This window comes from Dama dama, chromosome 8 (assembly GCF_033118175.1).
Source record: "Dama dama isolate Ldn47 chromosome 8, ASM3311817v1, whole genome shotgun sequence".
NCBI lineage: Eukaryota > Metazoa > Chordata > Mammalia > Artiodactyla > Cervidae > Dama > Dama dama.
Genome location: NC_083688.1, coordinates 15,124,130 through 15,142,591, shown reverse-complemented (window position 1 = coordinate 15,142,591; position 18,462 = coordinate 15,124,130). Strand labels below are relative to the sequence as shown.

The 18,462-nt window shown below is 52.3% G+C and overlaps 2 protein-coding genes and 1 long non-coding RNA gene across 3 annotated transcripts in view; 1 reads left to right on the top strand and 2 right to left on the bottom strand.

The window, feature by feature from the left end:
• LOC133060778 (uncharacterized) lies at positions 1 to 8,852 on the bottom strand. The gene is made up of 4 exons (XR_009693834.1): positions 8,604 to 8,852; positions 4,696 to 4,752; positions 3,734 to 3,835; positions 1 to 1,989 (listed from the first exon to the last, which is right to left on the bottom strand). It is a non-coding gene; the product is annotated as an uncharacterized LOC133060778 (long non-coding RNA).
• On the top strand, positions 1,999 to 6,650 carry A3GALT2 (alpha 1,3-galactosyltransferase 2). Its single transcript, XM_061148500.1, has 4 exons — positions 1,999 to 2,209; positions 2,415 to 2,504; positions 2,791 to 2,928; positions 5,493 to 6,650. The coding sequence occupies exons 1-4, from the start codon at positions 2,040 to 2,042 to the stop codon at positions 6,178 to 6,180; spliced, it is 1,086 nt and encodes a 361-aa protein (XP_061004483.1). The 5' UTR covers positions 1,999 to 2,039; the 3' UTR covers positions 6,181 to 6,650.
• A 568-nt stretch (positions 8,853 to 9,420) lies between the features above and the next one.
• Positions 9,421 to 18,462, bottom strand: part of ZNF362 (zinc finger protein 362) — a 30,475-nt gene continuing 21,433 nt past the window's right edge. Inside the window, exons 6-8 of the mRNA XM_061148499.1 lie at positions 17,699 to 17,777; positions 17,439 to 17,597; positions 9,421 to 11,025 (exon numbers count right to left, since the gene is read on the bottom strand). Of these exons, the coding sequence (XP_061004482.1) occupies positions 10,909 to 11,025; positions 17,439 to 17,597; positions 17,699 to 17,777 (355 nt within the window). The 3' untranslated portion in view covers positions 9,421 to 10,908. The remainder of the gene's footprint in view (positions 11,026 to 17,438; positions 17,598 to 17,698; positions 17,778 to 18,462) is intronic.

Below are 18,462 nucleotides of genomic sequence, written 5' to 3'. Positions count from 1 at the left end.
ATTCTCACAGCATGGCTATTTTCATTTCTTTTTTTTTAAAAAGTGCTCATTTTATAGGCAAAACATCCCGCCTGGTTCTAATCTGTAAGTCTTTGATTACTAGTGAGGGTGAACATCTTTCCATATGTTTGCCTACTGAATGCATTTCCCCTTTGAGGATTTCCCTGTTCATGTGATGTGGACACAGTTAAAGCAGCTGGCATTTTATGAGCTGACTCTGGGGGCTGTTCGGGGGAGGGGGAACTGGGAGCAGGGAGGTCCTGGTGGGGACGAGCAGGCAAGGTCACTGTGGGGGTTGGGGGGATAGGAGCAGCAGAGAAGGGGGAGATCAAGGAGGCAAAGCTAACACACCCTGAGGACTGGCAGCAGACAGTGGGCGAGGCAGAGGGAGGGGTCGGTGCACCCAGGTTTGGCCAACTGAACAGAACCATGCATCCAATGGAGATGCACGCGTGAATACACACACACAACTGCAAGGGGCCTCTCTGATCTATTTACTGGATACACCTGCTGAGGAACAATGACATAGGGCAGCAGGAAAGGCAGGGGCGTGAGGGTCTGATCAGGCTGCCTTCTTGGAAGAGACCAGAGGAGGCAGATTTTGGAAGGACTTTATAGGGCAGGAAGGGGAGCTGGGAGTTCGTGCTGAGAATCCTGAGGGCTTGTTCAGCAACAATAATATGAATGATAATCAACAATAGTTAAAGTTTATTGAGCTGTTACTGCGTGCAAGGCCTTGTTCTAATCACTGAGCAGGTATGAACTCAGTAGTCACCGCAGCCCTCTAAGGTAGGTATTCTTATGAAGTGCATGTCTAGATGAGGAGACTCAAGTGTAGAGGCCCAGAATCTTGCCCGAGGTCAGAGAGCTAAGAAGTGGCCTGGGATTCAAACTTGGGGGTCTAGCTCCAGTGGCCAGGCTCCTCACCACAGGGGTTCAGTCTGTCTAGAGACACTGGAACCCAGCAGGGGTAAGGAGAGCTGGAGGAGACCCCCTCACCCCCTGCCAAGGATCTTATTAAAATTCTCAACTTTCAGAGCCCTTCTGGAAAACAAGCAACTATGGACAAATCGCAAAGTCCACCTCCTTGGAGCCAGCAATGGGGTTGCTGAGCTCTGCTGGAGGGACCCCACTCCGTGACTGGAGCCGCCACAGACGCATGGTCCCCTGATTGCAGTCCGCCCTCCAGGAAGCCCAGCAACTCATCCCTAAGCCCCAGATGCTCTCAACTCCCAGCCACAAACTTCCCCGCATCCCCTCCAAGACTCTTCCCTGTCCAAGTTCGATCCGACCCAGGTGAAGCACCCTAATGTTACTGTCCCCCAAATCTGCTGCTTGAAAAAAGCAAAAAAATTTACACATCTACATGCTCATCAGAAATGACCTGGTTAGGCAAATGATGCCATCCCAATCAAAGGCACATTAGGCAGCCATAAAAGAGGGTGAGGAAGCGCTTCAAGAATGCAGCTGGACATGATGGTCCATGGAAAATGCAAGGTAGAGAACAGCTTATCCCTGAGTGACCATTTGTGGGGGGAGAGCAGAGGAAAGGATGGAGGGAAGGAAGAAAGAATTTGCTAACATATTTATATTCGCCTGTCTATGCACAGACTAGCCCCCTGCAGAGGGGACTGGGTGGCTGAGAACAGGAGAGACTGCACTGTCTGCCCTCCTCTGGACCTTGCAGTGTCTGTTAATATGTTCATATTAACATTAAATCACATCATTTTTCATACATAAATGCATATGTGTGTGTGTATGTAAAAGCATATACATAAATGAGTTGTTGATGCCCCTTCCAGCTCAGCTGATAAAGAGTCTGCCTGTAATGTAGGAGACCTCTGTTCAATTCCTCGGTCAGGAAGATCCACTGGCGAAGGGATAGGCTACCCACTCCAGTATTCTTGGGTTTCCTTTGTGGCTCAGCTGGTAAAGAATCCACCCACAATGTGGGAGACCTGGGTTCGATCTCTGGGTTGGAAAGATTCCCTGGAGAAAGGAAAGAGAAAATACTCCAGTATTCTGGCCTGGAGAATTCCATGGACTGTATAGTCCATGAGGTCGCAAAGAGTCAGAGACGACTGAGTGACTTTCACTTTCATCCACTTTTACTCCCCACCTCCAGGGCCTGGAAGAGAATCTTCTGGCAGCTGATCCTACTTGCACTTGGTGGCTTAGGGCTGCTCCGGTTCGGGCTTCCTGTACTCAGGTATAACCCCTTCCCCAGCCCTCGCGACGGGATCAGCAGGGGCAGGGTCCAAGAGGCCCTTTCCGAGTGCCCCCTTGAGGGATGGGGAGTGGCGGCTGTCACGGCTGCACAAGCATCCTCAGGGGCTCTCCCTTCTTGTAAGAAGCAAAGAGAGAGGGCTCCTGAGCAGGCTGGCACACCCCTCACTACTGCTCCCACCCCACAGGCATCTGGAAGTCCTCATCCCCATGGGTGTCTGCCCTCCGGCCAGAACGCCCCTGCTGAGGGACAACTTCACGGGTCCCCTGCACCCTTGGTAAGAAGCCGCCACCCCTCCCACTCTGAGAACACCCCACACCCTACCGAGCTCTGCCCCAGGGTCCTCCTCGCATCCCCAACCCCAGCAGGGCTAGGCACTGCACCCAGAGCACCCCTTAGGTAGCACATCTCCCACTACTCTGCTGGATCTGGAATAGAGATTTCTAGGGGCAGGGCCTGGGTGGTCCCGAGGGCCCAGGACTGGGGAGGGGGGAAGGGTAGCAGTGACCATTCACCAAGCAGGTAAGTGGATGAACCTGTCTCTCCCTCCCTGCCCTGGCCAGGGCCCGGCCTGAAGTCCTGACCTGTACTTCCTGGGGGGCCCCCATTATTTGGGACGGCACCTTTGACCCAGACGTGGCCCAGCAAGAGGCTGTACGGCAGAACCTCACCGTAGGTCTGACTGTCTTTGCTGTAGGCAGGTAAGGCCTGGGAGGGAAATGGTGCCATCCTAGCAGGAAGGAGTGGGAGTGCATGTGATGTAGCGAGTGGGGCACCCCATTCTCCTGGGCCATAGGATGCCAAGGAGAAGCAGAGATAGCATCCCTTGTCCCAGACCCCCATCCTCTTCCTTCCCCTCCTCCCTGGACACCAACGCCATGAAGTCCACCCAGCACAGGGAGCCAGGAGCTCGGAATCACAACCTAGAAGGAATCTGCCCAGGGTCTGGGGCGGATCCATCCGGAGGCCTTGGGTTTTCGGTGAGAACGTGGTCTTTTCAGGTGACAGGCGATGACAACAATTGGGTAAACAGAGGGGCCAGCCTGGCGGCAGAAGCGCCCATGGTCAGTGGCTCAGGTACAAGCACACAATAAGAAGTGGGGGGGTTGGCCAAGCAATTCTGATGGCAGAGGAGGGCCTGGGGAGCTGAGGGCTTTTGCAAGGGAGTGAATCTGGGCTGGGTAAAGAGGGATGTGAAGAAAAGGAGATGCTGAGAATGGCAGCATCAGCAGACCAGAGGACTCTGAGGAAGGGCTGCTGGGGTTGGTATCACAGGACATGGGTTGGAAGGATGGGGGCCCCCAGAGTGGGACATGTGAAGGCTGTAACTCTGTGGGGGGGGCCCAGACTGATGATGACCAAGTTGAGAGAGAGGCCATGGGGGCAGCTGACTGAGTGGGGAGGGGACAGAATCGGGACAGGAGGCCAATCGAGGACATGAGGGGCCCCTAGGTGCGGAGAAGGAGGCCCGAGTGGTAGGTGGAGAAGAAATCTCAGGGCACTGACCTTTTCATCTCCCCATTAAGGACGGCAGGCTGTCCAAGCTGGTATTCACTTTCCAGTAGTGATGCAAAGTCCTGGCTAAGAGCAACAATCAGATCCTACAATCTAAAGGCACAGAGAGGTAGAGTTTAAGGCAATTTAAGGAAAAGTTTCTAATAATGGAATGGGCTGCTTTGGGAAGGCAGTGAGAGCTTTGCATCCAGAAAAAGATATCCAAAAGACTGGGGAAGGAATTCTGTCATCAGATACCCCAGACAACTGCTCAAGGTTCCTCCAAATCTGTCCCCCACACTCTGGAAGGGAGAGAAAGTCAGGAGGGCCCCTGGAAGGCCATGGAGCAAACAGGACAAGGGCTGACCAGGGAGCTAGGTGGGCAGAACTGTGGCCTCTCTAGGACCTTGGTGCCCCCACTTCTGTTCTGGATGCTGAGTAAGAAGTTTCTCCACCAGCCTTCATAGCTCAGTTGGTAAAGAATCCGCCTGCAACGCAGGAGACCCTGGTTCAATTCCTGGGTCAGGAAAATCTGCTGGAGAAGGGATAGGCTACTCACTCCAGTATTCTTGGGTTTCCCTTGTGGCTCAGGTGGTAAAGAATCTGTCTGCAGTGCGGGAGACCTGGGTTCAATTCCTGGGTTGGGAAGATCCCCTGGAGAAGGGAAAGGCTATCCACTCCAGTATTCTGGCCTGGAGAATTCCATGGACTGTATAGCCCATGCGGTCGCAAGAGCTGGACACAACTGGAGGGATTTTCACTTTCACTTTCCACCAGCCGTAGGGACCCAAAGTCTCTGGGACCAGAAATTTCAGGGTCCTAAGTTCCAAGGTTCTATAAACCCAACGTAGGACGCTGAGGCTTCTAAGGTCTCTAATTCCAGCTTCTCCCGGTTCCACCCAGAATAGAGCAAGTACAGGTAAGGATACAGGCTCTAATGCCAGGCTGGGTTCAAATCCTGGTTTCACACTTACCAACTGTGTGTACACTTGGACAAGTTAATAAAGCTCTTTGTGACTCAGTTTTCTCACCTGAGATGGAGATAATGGTGAAGATTAAATGAGATAATGTACATTACTTTAAAAACTGTCTGCCACATGATTAATGTTCCAAAATATCAGGCATTATTACTATTATTTTAGGATCCCAGGATTCCAAAGTATGTTTATAGGAAGTTACTAGTATTGCAAACATCCCAGTTACCTAGGTTTGTGGTTTGTCACCACAAACTCAGTGACAGAAAACAACTCATTATTACCGTTGTTCACGGTCTTGTGGGTCAGGAATTCCGACAGGGCTCAGCTGCTGGGGCCCCTCCCTGCTCCCAAACGTGTAGGTCCCCACGGGGACAGTAGCCTGCGGAAAACTGGAGGGCGCTTTCCCCCGTGGCTAGCTCAGGCTTTCTCACTTCGTGGCAGCCTGAGTGCTTAAGCAAAGGGCCAGAGCTATAAAGAGACAAAGGCTAACGGGCCAGTCCTCCCAAGGACCAGCACAGCATCCCTGCCTTGGGACTCTACGGACCTAGGCGGTCAGGAAGAGCCGCATTCAAGGGCAGGGACACAGAGCCCATGGGGTCAGGGATGGCGAACAATGGCAATGATTTTTAATTCGCCTCGGACGACTCTGGGGCTGAATAGTTCTGGAGTTCAGGGGCCTGGGGTGGCAGGGTCCCAGGAAGGACATGGGGAGAGCTGGTCAGCCCGACGACTCCGCGGACTCCGGAGGGCGCAGCGGCCGGGCTGACTCGGGCCGGCCCCGCCCCGCCCGGCAGGTACCTGGAGAAGTACCTGGAGCGCTTCCTGGAGACGGCCGAGCAGCACTTCATGGTGGGCCAGCGCGTGGTGTACTACGTGTTCACCGAGCGTCCGGCCGCGGTGCCCCGCGTGCCGCTGGGCCCCGGCCGTCGGCTGCGCGTCGAGCGCGTGGCCCGCGAGCGCCGCTGGCAGGACGTGTCCATGGCGCGCATGCGCGCGCTGCACGCGGCGCTGGGCGGCCGCCTGGGCCGCGAGGCGCGCTTCGTGCTCTGCATGGACGTGGACCAGCACTTCAGCGGTGCCTTCGGGCCCGAGGCGCTGGCCGAGTCGGTGGCGCAGCTGCACGCCTGGCACTACCGCTGGCCCCGGCGGCTGCTGCCCTTCGAGCGCGACGCGCGCTCGGCCGCCGCGCTGGGCCCCGGCGAGGGCGACTTTTACTACCACGCGGCCGTGTTTGGGGGCAGCGTGGCAGCGCTGCGGCGGCTCACGGCGCACTGCGCGCGGGGCCTGCGGCGGGACCGCGCGAGGGGCCTGGAGGCGCGCTGGCACGACGAGAGCCACCTCAACAAGTTCTTCTGGCTGCACAAGCCCGCCAAACTGCTATCGCCAGAGTTCTGCTGGAGCCCCAACATAGGCCGCCGGGCCGAGATCCGGCGGCCGCGCCTGCTCTGGGCGCCCAAGGAGTATGCCTTGCTGCGTGGCTAGCGGTGCCCTGGGCCCCGGAGGTCCCAGACGCCGGCGGGGCCCCTTCTGGAAGTGGCATGGCGCTGGAGGGGCCGGAAAGACTGCATGAAAACCTGCCTGGCTGCGGGGATGGGGGGCGAGGGGCTGGAGTAGGCCCGGCCTTGGGGGAGCGCCTCACCAAGGCGGTTGGTCCCAGGCACCACCAGCTGCCTGGAAACCTTTCATTTCTGACTTTACTGAGTTCAGCGGAGACCCCACCCCCGAAGAGATGTTTTAGCCCCTTCCTCATACCCCCCACTTAAAAAAAAAAAAAAAAAAAAGGTGGGACTGAAGCCCAAAAAAGGAACGTAACTGTCTAAGGACCCAGAGCATCTGTGAGTCAGTGAGGTCAGCAGCTGGAGAGCCAGGACGGGCCCGCAGGCCAAATAGAGCTGCCACTGGGCTGGAGCCCCAGATGCAGAAACACAGTGGCATCCGGTTCACCTCCCCCGCCCTCGGCATGGTTTGTACATATTTAAGCAATACGATAATAAAATACATTATTCCACAGTGTCCTTGTGGCCCTTTCTCCTGGAGAATCCAAATTCATAAAAATAACATTTCCTCGCCATGGGACCCCAACGGCTGTTCAGCCACAGTGTCTGGGAGATAAATTTCCTTATGTGTGGCTGCTGTCCAGACTCTTCATCCTCAATAGAGAAAGACGCAGGTTCCGAATGGGAGCATGAAGTCATCAGGCCCTCCAAGGAAAGGTGGTTCCCTCCAGGAAATAGCTGCAGAGCTGGGGAAGTTATCTGCTGGAAGTCCCAGAGATATTGTCTTAACAGCCGAAAACTAGAGGCCCGGAGAGGGTGGGATTTCCCTCCCGGTCTCCTGAACCATTTCTGTAGTGTTCTCTTAGACCTTCAATTTTTAACAGCCTCCACTGTTTCCAGGTGGGACAACAGTTCAGTAAGCCAACTCTGATGGCTTCGACACACTAACCATTTTTTCAAACCATTTTTAGAAACATTTTATCAACACAGATGATGCTGTCCCCTCTCCAAAGCAGTTCCTAGGTCCCAGTGTCTCCTGCCTAAGCTAGATTAGCAGAACCCAGGAGGCCTTCTGGACTCTGGATTAGAGCTAAGAACAGGCCAGGTATGCCCGAGAACAGGTTATTACTTGGCTATAAGCTGACATCGCTTCCTCTGGTGGGAGACTATCCACCTTACCCCGCAGCATTCACTAAAAGCCACACAGACCAACTCTTCGGCCAGCAAAGACCTGAGGTTGGGCCAGCAAGATCTGGTTAGGAATCAACTCCTCTTCTGACTCTGTGCATGGCTGTGGACTGGTTCCTTAACCTTTGTTGAGTCTGTTTTCTCATATGTAAAGTGGGGGTGCCAGTCACCCTCCCTGCAGGTGTTGTGATGCCAAAAAAAAAAATTTGCCTTCTCCCTCTCCCTGCCTGCCGCTTCTCCAGCAAGTTCATGGAGTGCAGAGGAGTCAGCAGACAGCCATTTCCTGTTTTAAAGAGGAAGTGATGGCAGGAGTCAGGGGTTTTCTGGAGCTGGGCTGGAGCAGCCTCCTGCGGTGGGTTGAGACCTTCCTGAGGAGGGGGAGGGGTCAAGGAAGCTGCAGGGGAACAGAGTGGATGATCACTTGGGAACAGGTCGTCCTTTGTCCCAGAGGCCCACCATGGGGGTGGGGCTGTAGAGGCGGAATAAGCTCCTTCTGCAGCTCCTTCATCAGTATCCCTGTCAATCAACACTATCCTCAGCACCCATCCTGTGACCCTCAAGGACCCAAAAAGCTCCTGAGAGCTTCCAGGCGAGCCAGTGAAAATCAGACTCCCAGTCCCCCTAGTGTCACTGCTACATGCAAAATCCTCACCTGTCCAGCCATCCCTAGTGCCATGCCAGCTCAGATGTCATCCCCCCAAATTCCCAAACATCATCAGCCCTCTAATCAGAGTTCACTGATCATAAAGGACATAGATTCATCAAGGCTACATCAAATAACAACAATTACATTTATTGGGTGCTTACTGTGTGCCAGGCACAGTTCTAAGCCTTAGATATCTATTGATTCATTCAATCCTCATATCCATCCTATAAATTGATTACTATTATTTTCCTCATATTACCCATGAGAAAATCGGGCACAGAGAGGTTAACTAACTTACCTGCTGCTACACCATTAGCAACATATAAATACTGAATAAATTCACTGATGTGAGAGCAAGCAGGAAATTAGAGCTAGCCAAAAGATGGAGACAAAGTCGGGGGCTGAGATTGCCACTGGCCCTCGGTCTCTTCTGTCCGTCCCTGCTTCTCTCTGCCTCCTTTGTCCTCCTGCTTGTCTCGGGCACAATATAGCGCACCCCAACCCCACCCCACCCCTGCCCACACAGGATTTTCCATATCAGGTGCCCACCATCTCCTAACTTGTCCCTAACTCACCGAATGGAGATTTCTGATTGGAGAGTCAGCTAGTGGTGTGCTGGTCAACGTTGAGCAAATGACTCTTGGAGGAAAACGAAAGGACAACCCGAATGAGGATTTACTGGCTTACGTAACAAGACAGTGCTGGGGTTGGGCCAGCTTCAGGGCTCTGTGATGTGTCTCCGGCTCTCCTCTGGGCTTTGTGCGGAGTCAGCTTCTTTCTGGGACCCCTGCAGCAGCAGCAGCAGCAGCTCCAGTTTCACAGCCTCCAGCTATCCCAGTGGACCAAGAAGGCCCCTTCACACACAGCTTCCCCATGGGGGGGTGGGGGGGCGTCAATGTTTTGATTGCCTAGGAGGGAAATGCAGGAATTCCCCCAGAGCTTGGCAAGGCTGGCCCTGGGAGACAGAAAGTGACTCAACCATGAGTCACCATCAGGGACTGCACTCCTCTGAGCCCTCGTGGTTCTGGGCTGCAAGTGATGGACACCAGAAAGGCCATTTCCCTTCCTTCCCGATTTGGGGAGGGGGGCCGCGGGGGAGGGGAGAGGAGCCTGGAAAGGTGCCCCCCGGCCCCGCCCTCGCACAGAGCACGCCACACACCGCTGCCACCCGGCTGCAGGTACAGTTTATTCTTCACAACAGAGAAATACAGAGAGCAGAGGGTTTGGGATTCCTTTGTTTCTTGCCCCCTTTAGGGTCTTCCCCCACATTTGACCTTTTTCTCCTCCCCACCCCTTTTCTTAAATAGAACCCAAACTTTGTTCCTGAAGCGCAGTGGGGGGAGCACCTGCCCTCACCTCCCTGCCACCACGATGCAGACTGAGAGGCCAACAGACTGTTTTCTCTTTTTTAATAAGGTAACTAGTTCTAAATACGGTGGCCTGGAGGTCCCATAGAAAAAAAGCAAAGGGTGTTAACAGTATGTATAACAGCGTATTTACAGGGTAGTAACATGCGGACGAAAAGCTACAATACTGAGTATCAGACGACGCAAGTCAAACAAAGGGGTGGGGGCGGGGCGGAGAACCCCGTGGGAAAAGAAACCCCGGGAGACGTTAAACTGGTAAATCAATGGCGAGTTAAGGCTTAAAAAGTGTATAAAAATAACACAGTTAATATTCAAAACGGAACTCCAGATACAGAATATATAGATGAGTTTCTGTCTAGTTTTCTTTTTTTTCCCCAGGGGATGTAGAGGGGGCTTCTCCGGGCTCTGTACATAGTTCCTATATACACGGACACGCATGGCTTTCAGATTGGGGTGTGTCTGTGGGGGCTGAGGGCAGGGTCTGCTCCTGGGACCCTCCTCCCCGAGGATCCCTTCCCTGCCGAGGGGCCTAGGGCCTGGGCTGGGGATCCCCCTCCATGGCAGGGAAGACAGGTAACCCCTCCTTGGGCACTGCCCTAACCGGAGGAAATTCTGCAGAGCGGAGGGGGTCCTTGCCCCAGGCCCACTCCCTCCCCCGCTGCCCACAGTCTGGGATGGTGGGAGAGGTAGCCGATAGGTTTCCTGGCCAGCACTGAGGTAGACTGGGGTGGTCTTCAGGGCAGTGGGGGCACCGGGTCTTACCCAGCCCGCCCCCACCCCGTTTCCCTGGGCCTGCGCCCAGCCCAGCCAACCCTGCGCCCTTTGGTCCTGCGGACCTCCCGGCCCCTCTCCGTCTGTCTCCTGAAGCCTGGGCAGCCCTGGTAGCTGCCACGTCCCACTGCTCAGTGACGCACAGGGCGCAGCTCTGGAGGCTCCAGCTGAGGGGGGGGGGGGGGGGGCGGGTGGTGAGCGGCTCACTCCAGCTGCCTCCTGCCCCTCCCACCGGGGAGCCCCCTCTGCGGTCCAGACTCCCAGGCCTGCGTCTTCCCCTCAAGACCCGAGGCTGCGGCAAGAGAAGGTCCCACGCTGCCCTCTGGGTCTCTGTGTCCATCTGTCCGGTTCTTTTCATTTCTCGGTCTTAGCAGCACCAACTTCTTGGCCAATAAATATCTTTTTTTGTTATTTTCCAAAACAAACTTTAAAAAAACAAAACAAAACAAAAAAACAGTGAAGCAAGTGAAGGATGGGGGAAGAAAAGGAAAACCCAGCGGAGAGGTTCAAAGTGCTCTGAGATCGTCTTTGGATGCCACCAAAACAGTCCAGAATCTTGCAGTTGGCCTGGCCGCCCCCGGAGCTGGACCGGGCAGGGCTTCTGCGGCCCAGGCTTTCTGGAAGGTCAGGAAGGTCATGAGAGAGCTCGGCTGTTCCTGGAGGGCCCCTGGAGGGAGTCGGGCCGGTGCTGCCTGGGTCTGTGTCTGCCAGTGGGCAGGGCGGGGCGGCGCCTCGGGTCGGCTCAGATGAGGGAAATTCGCACCGGGATGCTGGGGGACTCCGTCCTCTGGGGCGAGTGATGGCTCACCAGGTGCTCCACCACCGTGTGTTTGGACATGTGCTTCATCAGGTAGGTCTCCTGCGGGCAGGGGGCGAGATGCAGAGCTTAGAGCCAGCTGCCGGCAAGGGCGCAGGGGGAGCTGCAGTTCCTACAAGCGGCCACTGGAGGGCTCCTGGGTAGATGAGCCGGCTAGAGGTGGACAGCCACAGCTTTGGGGGGGCCAGATGGGCATCGGTATTGGTTGGAGGGATACTGCATTTCTGCCAGTGGTGGGGGCTGGCTCGCTTACCAGAGTCAGAGCCCGCTGTGTGCTGACTAGAGAGCAGGCAGGCATCAGGCTCGTCCCTCAGCAGCGGCCACCTGGAACTCTCTAGGACCAGGCCATTAACCAACTGGCTACAGTGGAGTCCTGTCCAATGGAGCACACCTGCCCCCATCTGACTGGTGCTCCCAGTGAGGGTGGAGCAGTAGGCGTCGGGTGACCCTGGCTCTGCCATTCCTCAGCAGTGGAATGTTGGACCAGTCATCTCACCTCTCCAAGCCTCAGTTTCCTCCTCTGCAGGCAGGGATGGGGAAGGAAGGACTTCACAGGGTAGCTGTGGTGATGAGGGTAAAGCTCTTAGCAAGCAGTAGGGCTGAGGGGACCACTGCTTCCCTAGTCTCTATATTTCATTCTAGGTGGTGATGGGAGGCCCAGCAGAAGCATCCCCAAGCTCTACCCTCCCTTGGGAAGAATTGGGGCCTGATCTGACTGGTGACTTTAGAAGCATAAACTGGGCATGCTCAGTTCATCCTTTGAGCACTGCCCCAGCCTCGGCTGAGTCTGACCTGAGGCACCCAAGACTGGGTGGGTGAGGTGACCCAAGGCTCACCTGCAGACCCACAGACCCTCACACTAAGCTGCCAAGTGGTGCTCTGGTTTCCATCTGCCACTTCTTGGCTTCCTACCTCAGTTTGCTCAACATTGGGCAGAGGAAGCCCTCAAATGTGGTGACAAAGTACTATAAACACCACCAAAGGGAAGCAATCAGCAAAATCCACATAAGGAGACTATTCTTCAATGAGTAAGTTGCAAAGAAAAGGCAGTGGGATCGGGGTGGGGGCAAGGAAGAATAGTTTAAAAGCTATACTGACCCAGTACAATGTAAGAATTTTATTTGGATCTTGATTAAAAAATACAATTTATAAATAAATAAAATTATAAATTATGCCATCCATGAGACAAATGAAAATGTGAATACCAACTGGGTATTTGATGATATTAAGGAATGTGGTGCACTGGTGAAGGGAATGGCAAACCACTTCAGTATTCTTGCCTTGAGAACCCCATGAACAGTATGAAAAGGCAAAATGTGATCGGGAAGGGGAACACATGCAAATCCATGGCTGATTCATGTCAATGTATGGCAAAAACCCCTACAATATTGTAAAGTAATTAGCCTCCAACTAACAAAAATAAATGAAAAAAAAAAGAAAAGGCAAAATGATTGGATACTGAAAGAGGAACTCCCCAGGTCGGTAAGTGCCCAATGTTACTGGAGATCAGTGGAAAAATAACTCCAGAAAGAATGAAGGGATGGAGCCAAAGCAAAAACAATACCCAGTTGTGGATGTTACTGGTGATAGAAGCAAGGTCCAATGCTGTAAAGAGCAATATTGCATAGGAACCTGGAATGTTAGGTCCATGAGTCAAGGCAAATTGGAGTGGTCAAACAGGAAATGGCAAGAGTGAATGTTGACATTCTAGGAATCAGCAAACTAAAATGGACTGGAATGGGTGAATTTAACTCAGATGACCATTTTATCTACTACTGTGGGGAGGAATCCCTTAGAAGAAATGGAGTAGCCATCATGGTCAACAAAAGAGTCTGAAATGCAGTACTTGGATGCAATCTCAAAAATGACAGAATGATCTCTGTTTGTTTCCAAGGCAAACCATTCAATATCACGGTAATCCAAGCCTATGCCCCAACCAGTAACGCTGAAGAAGCTGAAGTTGAATGGTTCTATGAAGAACTACAAGACCCTTTAGAACTAACACCCAAAAAAGATGTCCTTTTCATTACAGGGGACTGGAATGCAAAAGTAGGAAGTCAAGAAACACCTGGAGTAACAGGCAAATTTGGCCTTGGAGTACAGAATAAAGCAGGGCAAAGGCTAATAGAGTTCTGCCAAGAGAATACACTGGTCGTGGCAAACACCCTCTTCCAACAACACAAGAAAAGACTCTACACATGGACATCACCAGATGGTCAACAGTGAAATCAGATTGATTATATTCTTTGCAGCCAAAGATGGAGAAGCTCTATACAGTCAGCAAAAACAAGACAGGGAGCTGACTATGGCTCAGATCATGAACTCATTATTGCCAAATTCAGACTTAAGTTGAAGAAAGTAGGGAAAACCACTAGACCATTCAGGTATGACCTAAATCAAATCCCTTATGACTATACAGTGGAAGTGAGAAATAGATTTAAGGGACTAGATCTGATAGACAGAGTGCCTGATGAACTATGGACGGAGGTTCATGACATTGTACAGGAGACAGGGATCAAGACCATCCCCATGGAAAAGAAATGCAAAAAGGCAAAATGGTTGTCTGAGGAGGCCTTACTAATAGCTGTGAAAAGAAGAGGAAGCGAAAAGCAAAGGAGAAAAGGAAAGATATTCCCATCTGAATGCAGAGTTCCAAAGAATAGCAAGGAGAGATAAGCCTTCCTCAGCGATCAAACAGAGGAAAACAACAGAATGGGAAAGACTAGAGATCTCTCCAAGAAAATTAGAGATACCAAGGGAACATTCCATGCAAAGATGGGCTCAATAAAGGACAGAAATGGTAGGGACCTAACAGAAGCAGAAGATATTAAGAAGAGGTGGCAAGAATACACAGAAGAACTATACAAAAAAGATCTTCACGACCCAGATAATCACGATGGTGTGATCACTCACCTAGAGCCAGACATCCTGGAATGTGAAGTCAAGTGGGCCTTAGAAAGCATCACTACAAACAAAGCTAGTGGAGGTGATGGAATTCCAGTTGAACTATTTCAAATCCTGAAAGATGATGTGTGAAAGTGCTGTACTCAATATGCCAGCAAATTTGGAAAACTTAGCAGTGGCCACAGGACTGGAAAAGGTCAGTTTTCATTCCAATCCCAAAGAAAAGCAATGCTAAAGAATGCTCAAACTACCACACAATTGCACTCATCTCACACGCTAGCAAAGTAATGCTCAAAATTCTCCAAGCCAGGCTTCAACAGTATGTGAACCGTGAACTTCCAGATGTTCAAGCTGGTTTTAGAAAAGGCAGAGGAACCAGAGATCAAATTGCCAACATCCGCTGGATCATTGAAAAAGCAAGAGAGTTCCAGAAAAACATCTATTTCTGCTTTATTGACTATGTGAAAGCCTTTGACTGTGTGGATCACAATAAACTGTGGAAAATTCTGAAAGAGATGGGAATACCAGACCACCTGACCTGCCTCCTGAGAAATCTGTATGCAGGTCAGGAAGCAACAGTTAGAACTAGACATGGAACAAGACTGGTTCCAAATAGGAAAAGGAGTACGTCAAGGCTGTATATTGTCACCCTGCTTATTTAACTTATATGCAGAGTACATCATGAGAAACGCTGGGCTGGAAGAAGCACAAGCTGGAATCAAGATTGCCGGGAGAAATATCAATAACCTCAGATATGCAGATGACACTACCCTTAGGGCAGAAAGTGAATAGGAACTAAAAAGTCTTTTGATGAAAGTGAAAGAGGAGATTGAAAAAGTTGGCTTAAAGCTCAACATTCAGAAAACTAAAATCATGTCATCTGGTCCCATCACTTCATGGGAAACAGATGGGCAAACAGTGGAAAGAGTGTTAGACTTTACTTTTTGGGCTCCAAAATCACTGCAGATGGTGATTGCAGCCATGAAATTGGAAGACGCTTACTCCTTGGAAGGAAGGTTATGACCAACCTAGATAGCATATTAAAAAGCAGAGACATTATTTTGCCAACAAAGGTCCGTCTAGTCAAGGCTATGGTTTTTCCAGTGGTCATGTATGGATGTGAGAGTTGGACTGTGAAGAAAGCTGAGCACAGAAGAATTGATGCTTTTGAACTGTGGTATTGGAGAAGACTCTTGAGAGTCCCTTGGACTGCAAGGAGATCCAACCAGTCCATCCTAAAGGAGATCAGTCCTAGGTGTTCATTGGAAGGACTGATGCTGAAGCTGAAACTCCAATACTTTGGGCGCTGCATGCGAAGAGTTGACTCATTGGAAAAGACCCTGATGCTGGGAGGGATTGGGGGCAGGAGAAGGGGATGACAGAGGATGAGATGGCTGGATGGCATCACCGACTCGATGGACATGACTTGGAGTAAACTCCAGGAGTTGGTGATGGACAGAGAGGCCTGGCGTGCTGTGATTCATGGGGTCGCAAAGAGTCGGACATAACTGAGCGACTGAACTAACTAACTAAGGACTATGGTGAATCATTTTAAGCTATTATAAAGGTATTGTGGATAAGTTAAAAAAAAAAAAAAGAGTATGTTTAAAGACACAAAGTGAAAATTTTCAGATGGAACAATATGATGTCAGTTTTATTTCAAAAAACAGAGAGATGGATGCAGAAGGACTGGTTGATGCCAGGTTCTGGGGGCTGATGGGAACATGCATGCATGCTCAATTGTGTCGACTCTTTTCAACCCCATAGACTGTAGTCCGCCAGGTTCCTCTGTCTATGGGATTTCCCAGGCAAGAATACTGGAGTAGATTGCCATTTTCTCCTCCAGAGGATCTTCCCCACTTAGGGATCAAACCCACATCTCCTGTATCTCCTGCACTGGCAGGCTTTTTTACCACTGAGCCACCTGGGAAGCCCCGATGGAAACAGGAGGGCTCACTATTCGCAAATGTTCCTTTTAGGTATTATAGTAGTTTAAAAGTCAATCCACTAAAATGTTTTTTCAGAAAAGGTAATTATTCTTGTTCTGTGGAGTCCAGTCAGTCCCAGTTCAGGGTGGGGCCTCAGGCCAGGTGAGATCTGACAGCCCCTTTCTCCCAGAGTTCAGATCCCCTCTAAGAACCATGGCTCTGAAGGCTGGTGACCCCATCTTTTAAGGTGTGATCCATGTGCCCCCTCCAGCCAAAGTGAACTTTCAAAATAACCCTTCTGGACAGTCTTCTCCGCATGGGTCCCCGCTCTACCTGGGAAAACATGCAAACTTCCTAACAGGGCCCCACAGCCTCGTGTGACCTAATTATTTTTCGGTTTCTGGAACACACTGCGTTGGTTCCACCTCGGGTGTTTGCATTCACTGTCCCCCTGCTTGGAAAGTTCCTCCCCTCCTCTTCTCCTCACCTGGCCAATTATCCTCCACGCCTTCTTCTAAATGTGACTTCCTCACACACCTACCCCAAACCATCTCCCTTCCCCAACTCCATTTTATCCTCCCTGCAGCTGTGTTTCAAAACATATGTTTCTTTTTTTCCTTTATAGCTGAGGTTCTCAATCAGAGGCAATTTCTCCCCCAAAGGACATTTGGCAAAGTCTAGAGGCATTTTCCAAGAGCGGCTGCTAAGGGGAATGTGGCCAAGGATGTTGCTAAACATCCTATAATGCTCAGGACAGCACCCCCAGCAAAAATGTCAACATGGGCCGAGGTTGAGAAAGCCTGCTGGAGAGCAGTTGCCGTCGTCTGTCGCTACATATTCACTTGTGTGGTTACTTGTTTAATGTCTGTCTCCAGCAGCAGACTCTTAACCTGCCTGTGAGCAAAGAATACGTCTGTTTGACTCATCCTGATCCCCAAGTGCCTGGCACTTGGTCAGTAAACACTGGGTAAATAAATAACTGTGTTAGCTGAGGTCTATCAGGCGCTGACTCTGCCAGTCAACAGTCCTATGATTTAAGAACTACTAGCTACTCCATTTTACAGATGAGCAAACTGAGGCTTGGGGATCCCTGGGTACATGTGGGGGTCTGTTAACCAGAATATCTGATTAGGCCGAAGGACACACCTGAGTGACTCACCTGGACTCCCTCTCCTGGGTCTGAAAGTCCCTTGTTTAGGGAAATTTCCACCCGAGGACAGGGGATTGGCACCTTTCTGTCGCTGTTTGGACCTTTCCCGGGAGACGAGAGTGACTCTGGGCCAGGTCACTATGCCCCCTTGTGGCCATTACAGGGATTGCAGCTTCCCCAGTGGGGAAAAGGCCCACTTCCCTCCCTGGCTCTGGGAAGCAGGGTGACAGGCCCCTCTCCACCACTGCCCGGAGAAAACCGCACCTGTGGCACCCAGGCTAAAGGCTGCCTGAGGGGAACTTAGCCTGAGGCAGCCAAAAACAGAACGGGGAAGTGGACGGCCCAGCTCTGCCATTCACTGTGATCCTACCCTCTTTCCAGGGCCTCAGTTTCCTCATCTGGAAAATGGGAGCGTCAGTACAGGTCTGAGGGGGCTGGGGTGAGGAAGAGGCTCCCGGAGGCCCGGCACTCACCGAGGTGTAGGCCCGCCCACACATGCTGCAGCAGTAGGCCTTGGCGTGCTTGATGGCGTGGGCCGAGAGGTGGATCTGCAGGGAGGCGGAGTCCGAGTAGGCCCGGTAGCAGTTGGGACACTTGTAGGGCTTGTCCTTGTTGTGCTGGCGCTGGTGAGACTGTGGGGAGCACAGCGGGGGTCAGGAGGCAGCTGGGCTCCCCTGGAAGGGATGGAGGGAGCCTTGCACCTAGCAGGCGGAGCGGGCAGGCAGGCACTCACCTGGAGGTTGGAGAGCTGAGTGAAAGCCTTTTCGCAGCCAGGATGTGGGCACTTGTAGGGTCTGTCGCCTGTGTGGATTCTGCAATGGGGAGTCCAGTGAGGTGGAGTCCCTGGCAGGTCCCCCAGGCCAGCTCCAGCCCCCAAGCCCTTGGCTGGCCTGCCCCACACCTCTGGCCCCCAAGCCTCCCAGGCTCCCTGCTCCACACACTTTCCCCCCTCCACCCCGAGTGAGCCCCAGGCAAGAGCTGGGACTTCAAAGGCCAGCCCTGTCCTTTCTTCTCCAGCCTCCCACTGCCGGTCTGTGACCAGCGCCTCCAGGCTCCTCACAGGGCCCCACTAAACCCAGCCCTCCACCAGCACCCACTCAGGCCTCGCAATCATCACAGTGGGCTTACTTTGACTGCATTCTACCCCTCTTCTAAAAAAGTCACCTGCAGACCAACCCACTGAAAAGCACAGATTCACGGCTTTGCCAGGACCTTTCCTGCCCGCCTGCCTCTCTCAGGAGACAACTCCCCAACTGGCCCCCAGTTTCCATGTCCTGCCCCCTCAAAGATGTGGCTATCTGGTCACCCCAGCTACTGAGAGACTTCAGGGCAGGGTGGCCCTGAAGGTCAGCCCCTCTGTATCCTTCCTGTGAGCCCCTTTTTGTTATCATCCTGGCTCCACCATTTACTAACTGGGTGACCTTGGTCAAATCACTGTGCCTCGGTTTCCTCATCTGCAAAATGGCTATAAAAACACAGTCCCTACCTCACTGGGCT